The sequence below is a fragment of the Carassius carassius genome, chromosome 39 (genome assembly GCF_963082965.1).
Source record: "Carassius carassius chromosome 39, fCarCar2.1, whole genome shotgun sequence".
Classification (NCBI taxonomy): domain Eukaryota; kingdom Metazoa; phylum Chordata; class Actinopteri; order Cypriniformes; family Cyprinidae; genus Carassius; species Carassius carassius.
The window spans coordinates 21,632,599-21,644,285 of record NC_081793.1 but is presented as its reverse complement, the minus strand read 5'-3'; the positions used below and the strand labels follow the sequence as shown (position 1 = coordinate 21,644,285).

General features: G+C 39.9%; 1 protein-coding gene across 1 annotated transcript in view; it reads right to left on the bottom strand.

Moving 5' to 3' along the window:
• Positions 1–12: 12 nt before the first annotated feature.
• The window catches only part of LOC132121612 (fatty acid synthase-like), a 27,269-nt gene continuing 15,594 nt past the window's right edge, over positions 13–11,687 (bottom strand). The window contains exons 20-42 of the mRNA XM_059531201.1: positions 11,477–11,656; positions 11,191–11,394; positions 10,389–10,702; positions 9,916–10,302; positions 9,555–9,725; positions 8,910–9,025; positions 8,583–8,737; positions 8,074–8,277; positions 7,817–7,967; positions 7,554–7,732; positions 7,105–7,224; positions 6,878–7,000; positions 6,537–6,760; positions 6,235–6,436; positions 5,318–5,469; positions 5,138–5,229; positions 4,652–5,049; positions 4,368–4,556; positions 3,909–4,136; positions 3,595–3,806; positions 3,408–3,506; positions 2,990–3,241; positions 13–1,590 (exon numbers count right to left, since the gene is read on the bottom strand). Coding sequence (XP_059387184.1) covers positions 1,453–1,590; positions 2,990–3,241; positions 3,408–3,506; positions 3,595–3,806; positions 3,909–4,136; positions 4,368–4,556; positions 4,652–5,049; positions 5,138–5,229; positions 5,318–5,469; positions 6,235–6,436; positions 6,537–6,760; positions 6,878–7,000; positions 7,105–7,224; positions 7,554–7,732; positions 7,817–7,967; positions 8,074–8,277; positions 8,583–8,737; positions 8,910–9,025; positions 9,555–9,725; positions 9,916–10,302; positions 10,389–10,702; positions 11,191–11,394; positions 11,477–11,656 — 4,490 coding nt within the window. The 3' untranslated portion in view covers positions 13–1,452. The remainder of the gene's footprint in view (positions 1,591–2,989; positions 3,242–3,407; positions 3,507–3,594; positions 3,807–3,908; positions 4,137–4,367; positions 4,557–4,651; positions 5,050–5,137; positions 5,230–5,317; positions 5,470–6,234; positions 6,437–6,536; positions 6,761–6,877; positions 7,001–7,104; positions 7,225–7,553; positions 7,733–7,816; positions 7,968–8,073; positions 8,278–8,582; positions 8,738–8,909; positions 9,026–9,554; positions 9,726–9,915; positions 10,303–10,388; positions 10,703–11,190; positions 11,395–11,476; positions 11,657–11,687) is intronic.

The following is an 11,687-nucleotide window of genomic DNA, read 5'->3' as shown; positions in this document are numbered from 1 at the left end:
GTAGACTATGGATGTTATGTTAGTAATACAGTAACTTTATTTGGACTAGTACAATAAATACTGGAAAAATTACAGCAAAGAAAAATATTTCAATAATAGAAAAACAAGCACTATTGCTCTTCCAGCTTAGCTTTAAACATAGAAAGAAATCACAATTCGTCACTGACTTGAACGCTTAGTCTCAGAAATGTGTAGTGATTTGTTTTCTAACAGGAGACCTTCCAGTTCCAGTGCTGTGACCGAAAGATAAAGTCATTCATCCCAATTTCACACCTACACCAAATAACACTTGATTATGACAAGATTTAGACTAAAATATGATGCGATTTGCACTATGAACTGCTTTGTGTCTAATGTGGACCTGGCCACAAAAATGTACTACAGCTAACATCTTAAGTATTAAAGCATTCAATTAATCAAGGATCATTTTGGGAGAACATAGATCTGAGAGACACCTGGAACAAGTCCTCAAAAAGAGGATTAGAAACGTCAATACAATATTAATACTCCAGTTATTGGTCTATAATTAAGCAGCGAAGCATCATTTCAGTACGAGCCGAGATGATTCACTCTGGACTGCCAAGCATTTCACATCAGTGACATATATGCATTTTGTTTTTAGCTTGTGCAATAGTGAGACAATACGTATTTTTAAGTAACAAATATTCCATTATTATCTATTATTAACGTACACATTAATAAGAAATCAATTAACCAGATCTCTTAATTGTTACTCTCATCCAGGAATGTTTTTTTTATACATATCTTCCCTTTTAAATATACAATTATTGCAGCATAATTTAAGATGTTCAGCAACAACAAGAGAGCCAGCCAATATCATTCAGAAAAGAAAAACAATGCTACAGTAAACATTTTAACTAGTACTGCTAAAGCATCAGTAACCACTCACGACTGGTAAACAACGATCTCAGCTATGTGCGTAACTAGATTCCAGATGTCTAATATGTGGATTTGAGTACAGCCAGGCCTTGACTTGCAGTCCGCATCATTAGGTTAGATAAAGAAATTCATATGAACATGAATGCAGTTTTGACAGAACCTTTAGCAGACTTATGCAGGTTATGCAGTGATCACTACATCCTGGCACTTAACTATGCACCCATGCAAGAAATTAGTGATATTTTAGTTTTCACAGTAACGTATGATGATCTATAGAAGTCAATGAACACTGAATTGAATCTTAAACAAAGCAAGTAAACAGACACGCGCTTTTGTTCCCAGTGTGGAATATAAACTTTAAGTGAGAAGTAAAGGGTGAGAAGCAACTAAGATGTCAAGGGAATGAGAAAGATGAGAAGGAAAAGGCTGTCATGTGGGTGAGAGGTACGAGGAGATCTCAAAAACGTGCATGCTTTAATACGCCGTGACACAGTTTTGGTTTGTCAGGTGAAACAACAGAGAAAGGGTGGAAAAGAAGTTTGCCAGAAAGGTTCAGCCCTCTCTGTTGCTGACTCTGGGTTCAGCCAGTGAGCTGTGGATGATGCCTGAGATGGACTCTACACCTTCTCCCTCTAGGAAGGTCCGATGGTCTCCCTCGATCACATGAACTGACACCTTCCCATCACACACCTGCAGACAAAACACAATCCAATTATTAACACTGCAGGGAGGCATCATAGCAAAACACACAACAGCAAGCTTAAAGGGGTCATATGATGTGATTTCAAGTTTTCCTTTCTCTTTAGAGTGTTACAAACTGATTGTGATTCAATAAGATCCCTAAAGTTGCAAAGAGTAAATAGTCAAACCCAAAGAGATATTTTTATTAAAAGTTTAGACTCGTCCACGCCATCCTAAAACAGCTCGGTTAAACATGCCCCCACGTCTACGACACGATGTGGGAAGATTTGTTGTGAAGATGTGGTGCGTTTTGTTGCGAAAGCCAAAATCCTTTGTTTGGTCTTCCAAAAGAGAACACAACTAGAAATCAGAATTTAAGTTGTATTTACAACACTGTTCCAGATCAGTTCAACAAATATTCAGAGTGCAGCACATTTTATGGAGGACTGTTTCCTGATCCTGGGAGAGAAGACTACAAACCTGGCACATCTGACTCACAGTCTGTAAGTACATTTACATATTTAAAGGAATTACCACTGATTATTCAAGCATGAGTTTTGAGCATTGTAGAGCAGAGCTTGTTGTTTGTCGTTTCTCTGATCACAAATGCAGACATTGTTATATGTTTATGCGATGCCACGCATAAAAAAAAAAAGAGTATATGTCATTATAATCCGTAATTATGTCCCCACTGGATGCAACAAATGCCTCGTTTATAATGGGTTTCCGGCCAATCACAAAGAACTGGATAGCTGGCCAATCAGAGCACACCTAGCTTTTCAGACCTATGAGCTTTGTAAAAAATTATGCATTTCAGAAAGGTAAGGCATAGAGGAGAAACCTCATACGAGCCCTTTAAAGTCTTTTTCTCAGCATGATCTCCTCAGATTCAGAAGTTCTTTCTTGTGCAGTTACCTTAAAATGCTTCCTGTACAAAGACCAGGATGAGAGCTAGGTTTCAAAGGTGATCACAGTACGAAATGACTTCAAATGCAGCTTTTTTTTCCTCACTGGGTCTAAATCCGTTACTGGTGGCTAATATTCTTTAATTATGATTGTATTTTCAAAATGTATAAAATATATATATATTTTTTTCATTAAATGTACCCAGTAGATTCCTGTTCTTGATTAAAAAAAAAAAAAAAAAAAACACACCACCACAGATTTAACCATTTTCACATATTTATAAAGTAGGTTAGTCAAAAGTTTATGGAATCTTGAAGAACTAATACCATGTAAAAGGTAAAAAAATATTCAGTAACTTTACTAAAAGTAATATGTTTATAATAAAATTATATATATATCTCAAATAAATGTTGTATCCACAAAAATAAGAAAACCTATGCACCAAATCAGCATATAAGAATGATCTCTGAAGGAGTATTATATTTGTGGACCATATCTTTACCTCGTGCAGTTTGTAGTCAGATCCTAAACCATCACCGTACTCGCTGCTGGCCTTGGCTCTCAGCAAGGTAACATTTCCGTGATACTTGGAAGTTGGAACATAGCGGTCGGCGGCCTTCAGTTTGTGGTAAAATGTAGAAGCAGCAAAATGGAGCATATCTCGGCTGACATTCTTATGGCTGGGTGTGATCAGATTAACAGCCTTGTTCACACGAGCCTCCAGGTCCGACAGAGGTAACAATGTCTCCAGCAGCTGTGTGAAAGATTAAGGATACAGAGACCGCATTAGCTTTAGCACTGAATTAATGTGACTGAACTGTAGTTAAGATACAGTCCATTTAGAAAAGACCATTTCAAAAAAATTCAGTTAAAGTTAAAGGGTCAAAAATCTTTACACAAAGTTACAGTTGTTTATGTACCTTGTTGTACTCAATGCCAGTGAACTGTTGGATAAAAGCACACAGAGCTTCAGTCTCAGCCTCAGACTCTTTTCCAGGGGTCAGTTTGGCTCTGTAACTCTGTCAAAGAAAAAGCAAAAATGATGACCATGTGACCTGGCACACCAAAATGTTTCCGTTTGGTGCTTTCTGAGCTCTTTTAAGGCACCTGTGTATAAGCTGCCACGTAAGAGTGTGAGCCGTCAAACAGGAAGAGGTATTCCACTGGGCATTTGGCTGCCTGCAGCTGTGAGCCCATCTCAAAAGCCACACATGCACCGAACGAGTAACCAGCTATGCGATACGGCCCCTCTGGCTGCACCTGCCTCATGCACTCCACGTAATAAGTGGCAAGACTCTGGATACTGTCTAGAGGAGCGGCTGCAGATGGACAAAACAGAAAAAAAAAATCAACCGGACTGAATTTTAGCAAATAAAATAAATAAAATTTCATAAAAGTGATCCTTGATCTTGTGTTTGTACCTTTGGTGCACTGCAGGCCATAGCATGGCACACTGAGCTTGCTGGTGAGAGTGCGGAAGGCAGCAATAGAGCCCTCGATGGGGTGAACGAGGAATAAGGGCCTTTCGGCACTCTGGACCTCGTTCAGTGGGGCCACCGTGGGGTCATCTGGGTTCACCAGCATCCGGCTCACATCTGACTCCAGCAGAGCTTGAGCACCAGATCGCTTTGCAGGAGCAGCTCGGGACTCTGAGAGAAACCGAATGAGAGAGATTTAATATAATCGATGCATTATTCTCCAAATAATGCAATGTTTCTTACAAAACATAGAATTAGACCCCCGAATTTATTTTCAGAGTTTTCTTTTAGCAAATGCCTAATAGCTTATTCAAGATATTGTGAATAAGAAAATATGTTATGGAAAAAAAACAAAAAACATAAGTGTATTGATATTGGCATTGACACGAATCACATGCTCACCCTCTTTCCCTCCTGATTGGCTGGAAAGCTCCCGTAGCTTATTAATAGTAAGCTGTCGGATTTCCCTCATTGCCATGACAATGTCATAGTCCCTCTCCAGTGTCTGCCTAACCTCAACACCCATCAGCGAATCGAGACCCAGATCAGCCAATGAGGCATCAGCATTCAGACTGTTCACGTCACGCACACCTGAACAGAAGAGGTGATACTGTAACTTTAAAAAGCATTTAAAAAAAAAAGGGTAACTTATCAGATGTTTGAATATTTCAGGTCTGAGCTTTTACCTAGAATATGAGCCACAGCCTCCACCAGGTCCCTCTGTCCGCTTCCTTCTCCTTTAGCGACCACCAATTTCTCCGCCAACACAAAGCTGGACATTACAGGCCTCTGCTGGCACAGGAACCTATCCAGTACTTCCAAACAGGAAGACATGCGTTGGGGCAACGTGCCACCAATCACAGCATCATTGCCACCCATGGTCTCCAAGACAACACCCACATCTCCAATGGCACCCCATTGGATGGCCAGGCCTGGCAGGTTGTCGTGGCAGCGCTGCTCACACACTCGCTCCATGGTGGAGTTGGCAAAGCCATAGTTGCTCTGCCCAGCATTACCACGGCCACAGCTGACTGATGAGAACACTACAAAGTGCTGAAGTTCTGGGCACTTCTGCCTAGTCACACTGTGGAAAAGGAGTCATTTATCAAAATCTGTCATAAGCCACAAGCGAAGACTGAGGAAAGAAGATATTCAATCAAACCATTCCCTACCTGTCAAGATGAATGGTTCCACTGTATTTGGGCCTATTGACGTCAATAAAGTGCTGTGGGGTCAGATTCTCCAGCATGCCATCTTTAAGGACCTAGATGATAGAGAGAAATATCAGTTATGTATTTGTTCTTTCTTTGACTACAAAAGAAAATGAACTGAAAGCAACAACTGAACATTACCATGGCAAGGTGGAAGATGCCACCAACTGGACCCAAGCGGCAGGCCTCAGTGATGAGACGCTCTGCCCCTGCCATGGAGCTGACATCACTAGTGGACACAAGAACCTGAATGCCCATGGCCTGCCACTCTCGAATACGCTTGGCTTGATAACCTGTCGAGACAACAAACGTTTTAGTGTGTTGCCCTGACCAACATCAGTGTTATTTTAGTATTTATATATTATTTTAGTATTTATAAATATTTTTAGATTAGAATATTAGCTTATGTGTCATGGGCGTCTGCATTTTTATTTGTTATATATTTCTAATTTATCTTTTATTTATTTTCGAGTTTTAGTCATTTTAGTAGCTCTTATTTTATTTTAATTAGTTGCCATAGGAACAGTTCTAATTTTCACTTAATTTAATTAAAATAATTTATTTTAATTTTTAATCAAATTTTTTATTTAATGTTAATGTAATATTTGTAATGTAATAGTTTTTTTTACTTTTCTATTTAGCTTTAATTTTTTTTACTTCAGTATTAATTTTTATATATTTATTTCAGTTTTTAATCATTTTAGTACTCCAACTTTACCTCAAAGCTACATGCAAAGGCAATGTTTTACATTTTTATTTTATATAAGTTTTTCTATCTCATTTTTATATTTTATTTAAGTTTTATTTGAATAAATGTAAATTTATTTTTAATAGCTTTTGTTTTAGTAATTTATGTGCTTTGTAATAAAATGTATGTGTTATTTATTATTAAATATTTCTATTTTAGCTTTATTTTACATTATTGCCTAGAAAATCAGATAAATCAAATCTAAATATTAAATAAATAAAATTTTAATATAACTTCAGTTTTAATAAATTTAGTTTTAGTTAAAAACAACACTGACATGAAAACTGATCAAAGCCTAGCACATATTTACCGTTGCGGATGCCAGAACGTGACGTCAGCACCAGTTTACGAGCACCTCTCTCAGTGAGCCATTGGGCCAACTCCAACCCGAAACCACCCAGGCCTCCAGTGATGATGTACGAGAGAGAAACAGGGAAGAAGGTACGGCAGACAGCGGGAATAGAAAGAGGAGAGGTTGCAGGAATAGTGGTGCTTTTCTCCTCTGAACGTACCTGAGAGGTGAAAAGGAGAGACAAGCAATTTGTAAAGTATAAGTAATTGGTGATAAGAACATTTTTAGACCGGTTTATTAAAATCAACTACCATTCTTACCTGCAGCAGGACTTTGCCGATGTGTTTGCCCTGAGCCATGTAGCGGAAGGCGTCCTCCACCTGGTTCCTCTCAAAGACAGTTGTACGTAATGGCTGAACGACTCCACTAGCGATTCCCTTCTTCAGAAGCTCAGATACCTCCTCCCATTCCCTGTTCCCCTCCTCAAACAAAGCATCCAGCAGGATGCCGTGGAAGGCCACGTTCTTCAGGAACAGAGCCATACCTGAATCAAGAACAATTAGACAATTACATTTAACACGTGAAAGTGTAAAAGTAAGAGAATAACAGATCTAAGATGATTGTTGATTGATTCCGGAATTGCTGTACATCTGGGACACACCTAGTGGTGTGTTGTTGGAAAGGTCATATTTGCCGATCTCCAGGAAACGACCATGTCTGGCCAAACAACGCAAGCTGGCCTGCAGCTTCTCTTCAGCAAGGGAGTTTAATACCAAATCAACTCCTGAAAAAACACACATACATATGGTGGTTCAATACTTCAATCCACAGCAATATTAGATGCAATGCTACGGTCTATTCAGAGTCACTGCTATATACTCTATTCACCTTTGCCTTGAGTTTGGAGCATTACATGCTTTTCAAACGAGGCGTCTCTAGAATTAGCAAAAGATTCTGCCGTAAGCTGAGGAAATCTTTGTTTCAGGTATGCCTTTTTCTCTCCAGAACCTGTATCAAAACAAGATACACATTAGCAGTGTTCATTTGCTTTAGTCATAGCTTTTTTCTTTTGAAAAATGTATTATTTTAATTTAGTAAACTCATTTATCATTTCATTGAAGCCAATTTCATTCTCACTAAAATAGTATCTAATTTAGTCTATAAAAATGTAATTTAAGAATTATGAAAATGTTGACCTGTAAATGCTTTATGCTTTGAATATGTATATGTTTTAAATAGTGATGTACAATTTATTTTTATTCTTACCAAAACACCATATAAGTATAAGAGCTGCATTGTAAGAAAAGAGAAGAGAAAAAAAAAGGTAAGTCACTTACCCACAGTTGTGAAGACTCGGCAGCGCATACTAAGTGCAATAGCAATAGCGGCCTGTCCAACCCCTCCAGAACCTGAATGGATCAGCACACTTTCACCTGGCCTCAGACACCCTCGTACCACTAGGGAATAATAGGCAGTGGCATACACCACAGGAACGGAGGCGGCCTGCTCCAGTGTCCTGCACATAAACACAGCTACACTTAGCACTGAGAGTTTTGGAGGAAGACGTCTTCTTCAGATTCAGAGGTGCTGAGGTTCTCACCAGCTAGATGGAACATCCCAAAGGAAGCGCTTGTCTGCATCCACACAGGTGGCCAGACCTTTAGCTGGAAGCAAACCCATTACACGTCGCCCACTGGGGTCTCGCCCTGAAAACTCCATTCCCAGCATGCACTGCTGCAGCGCTATGTCTCCTGCATTCACAAAACGAGAAGAGTCTGTCTGTTTCCAAAGTATTTTTATAGGATAAGCTAGCTTGCAAGATTTCACTTATAGTCAAAAACAGGCTGGGGTACAAACCAGGGATGGCATCTGGAGGCAGTTTGCCAGTGGCCAGCATGATGTCTCTGAAGTTGAGGGAGGAGTAGTAAACACGGCAGAGCTGCACGTTGGGAATGGAAGGGACAAAATGACGCAGTGGGGAAGCAATCCATCGCAGCGATGAGAGATCGCCGCGAGTCAGGACATTCACGTAGGCCTGCTCTGTCAACTCCTCGCTAAGATCTAAACATGAATGCACAGAACAGAAGATGATCACAACATACTCAAAAGACTTGAATCAAAGTTACAATCTGAAGATGTATTCACATTGACAACCATTAAATCATAGTCGCGAAGTCACTGTACAGTTGCTAATATGCTACTACTATTCCAATGTGAGCTTTACTGTCTGCAATCCCAAGAGTTGCTGTACATTTGCTCAGCATTGTTGCAATTATTGTTCTGAAATAATCAATACTTTATCCTTTATTAATCTTTTTACATCACATCAATGAGATGTCACTAAAGGTCTAGACTTTCTATTTCACCTTGTGTTAACAGCTGGTGTCTAAAAATGCCCCAATGTCCATCACGGTACACGTTCATGACCAGATCCTTCTTTAGTAATGCCTTCATCTCTTTTTGGGTAGGAACAAGGGAGGGGACTTCAGCACCCTTACTTAGATTAGAAACAAATGCACACCTATTGGGGAGGAGAAAAAAAGACCATGTACATGAATACTACATTTACATCTATACAAAAATAAATAAATAAATAAATAATAATAATTGCATAATTGTAACATAAAAAATATAATGACATAACAGTACAGTAGCATATATGTGGAACACTATTGCACAGGAAGTGGACGGACCGTATGCGGTTGCCTCCAGGCTCTTGTCTGAGGCAGTTCACCATTCCCACCACTCCATTATGACCCTTAGTGGCAATGAGCCAGACTGGGATATCACATGACTCAGCTAAAGTGCTCTAACAAGAAAAAAGAAGACAGAAAGTGTTATGCATTAGGATTCATTTAACGAGTCTGTTGTTTGGTTTTATCATGTTGCTACAGGATTGCCAAGTGTTATTTGTGGCCTTGGCAACACCATTAATGAGTTTGTATGATTCAAGTCATGATGAAACCGAATTAGTGACAGACGTTTTTTTCTATATTGTGATATACATCTTAGTGTAACTTGAGCAAATCTATTGGTTGTTGATTGGATTTTGAGATGTGGGTGTTTTACTCAAAATGAATGCAAGCTTGCAGTCAATGGTGGATGGGCAGGGTTTAAGCATACTAAATGATTGGAGAAGTTTTTTTATATGTCCCCAGAGAGAAGGCTGTCCTTTTCACCAAGATGCAAAATTTTTACATGATTAAACATTATGAGCTCAAATTTACAAGAAAAGGGGTTCATATAAATGGATGAATAATTCACAATAAGATCTATGACAAGCATTTTCAAAACAGATTAATTTCATGTCAGCATTTCACGTTGACTTTTACCCTCACCTTTAAAGTCTCCACCCATTTGTAGTCAGCAGGGTCCACCACAATAAGGATAGGCTGATCCTGAGGGGACTGTCGGTGCTGTTGGCAGAGGAAGAGAGCAGAGCCGTAGTAGGACTTTCTCAGCATGACCACGTTTAAAGAGGCCTTTTGGAAGAGCTCCTCCCATTCAGTCTGAAATCAAAAAAACAATTCAGTTTAGAATCCAACACCCAACAATGGGCCAGACAAAACAAAATGAAAGAACAGACAAAACAATGCCAACTTATTTAATGCTGTTATTTAAATACAACATTGTAATTCAAATGTCACTTTCATTTATGTTGTGGATCAGATTTAGCACTTTGGAGTTTTAAACACACACCTGTGTCAACAAACCCTCCTGGTTGTTTTGAGATGTGAGGAAGGCTACCATCTCTCCAAGAGTGTCTCCCTTCAGTAGGGTGTGGATCAAAACAAAACCGCCTTCTCTCGCAGCTGACGTCAGGTTCTCTATCAGAAGTGCAGGGTTGGCTGTGTGCCCTGTTGCACAGTTACACACAACCAGGTCAGCCCCGTCAAGACCACCTGTTGCTGGGCCCTGAAGAGGGTCCCACTGAGCAGATGAGATGCCCTGCTCCTCCAGGGAGCTCTGATGTGCAGAGAGCCGGTCAATAGAGACATCTGAAACAGTGTAGTCGAGACGTAACATCGGCTGGATATTAAGGAGACCAACAGTTCGAGAAAACAAATGACCATCTGCGGCTAGAGCCTGAAGGAGAAGAATACATGTTGAGAATTTCAAACATGTCATCCAATTCTACCCATTTTCATCCTAAAAAAATCAATTAACCATACCTCCACAACTTTGAGTTTTCCAGGAGTGCTGTTCTCAAGGGCCGTGTCCAAGCAGTGACGTAGTGCCTGGGAGTCCAGCAGGCCATTGAGCAGAGGGTCCTGCAGCAGACAGTCTCTCTCCTTCTCCACCGTCTGTTCCAGCTCAGAGCGTAGGTTTCCGTTCAGTTCCAGTCTGCACAGCACAGAGAGCAACCGCAACAGGCCTTTCTCTGCCTCCGCTCCAATCAGCTCGCCCTCGGTCGCACCTTCTAACCCAGGGATGGAGATCTTCACTCCCTGATTGGCCAGCTTCCTTTGCAGACGCTGTACTAGACCTGGACATAAAACATAGGAAAGTAAGTACAGTGCCACAGAGATAGAGAGAAAAAAAAAAAAAAACCGGGGGCCAACCTGAAGATTTTAGTTCCATCTAATTTTAATAATACTATGAATATAAAATATTAAATTAATCCACTTATATATATATGATTAAATGCTGTTCATCTGAACTTTATATTTATCAAAAATCATTAAAAAAAAAAAAAAAATAGTATCAGTTTTCACCGATAATAATAAACTTTTTTAGCACACCAAATCTGCATATTAGAATGATTTCTGAAGGATCATGTTACACTGAAGACTGGAGTAATGGCTGCCGAAAATCCAGCTTTGCATCACAATAATACATTACATTCTACAATATATTAAAACAGAAAACTGTTCTTTCAAATAAATGCAGCCTTGGTGTGTATAAGAGACTTCTTTATAAAATAAAAATAAAACCCTTTATGCTGCAATTCTCAAAGTAGAAATCAGACCGTGCCTTTGCAATGTCTCAGTTGATCTCCAAGTTTTTCATTGGTTCTCAGGCAATCTGAGTCCACATAGGGAACAAAGACAAACTCCTCCAAAGTGGGCGGAGTCTGCTGCTGTTGGCGACGGGGTGCTACGGTGGCGTGAAGCCCACAGATCTGAACTCCTCCAGCTGTTATGTTGTCAAAGCAACGGTTGACATGAACGTCCACAGCTGACGAGAAGACATTTTGGTCAGATACATTTTTAAAATTAGGTCAGGTTACATCAGACTGGAGTTAGTTGGTGTCTAATACCTTTCTGGCCATCTGCATACTCGTTTACCCTCTCCTCATGAAGTTTGGGGTCCACATACACAGAACGTATGCGAGTGGGCAGTCTCAAGCTGCGACCAGGCAGCCCCACTACAATCATTTGCAGCATGGTGTCTAGAAACGTCACCCAGTTACCTGTCCAGTGAAGCTTTCCACAGTCACCTAGAAGAACCACAATACAAAGAGCTCAGGA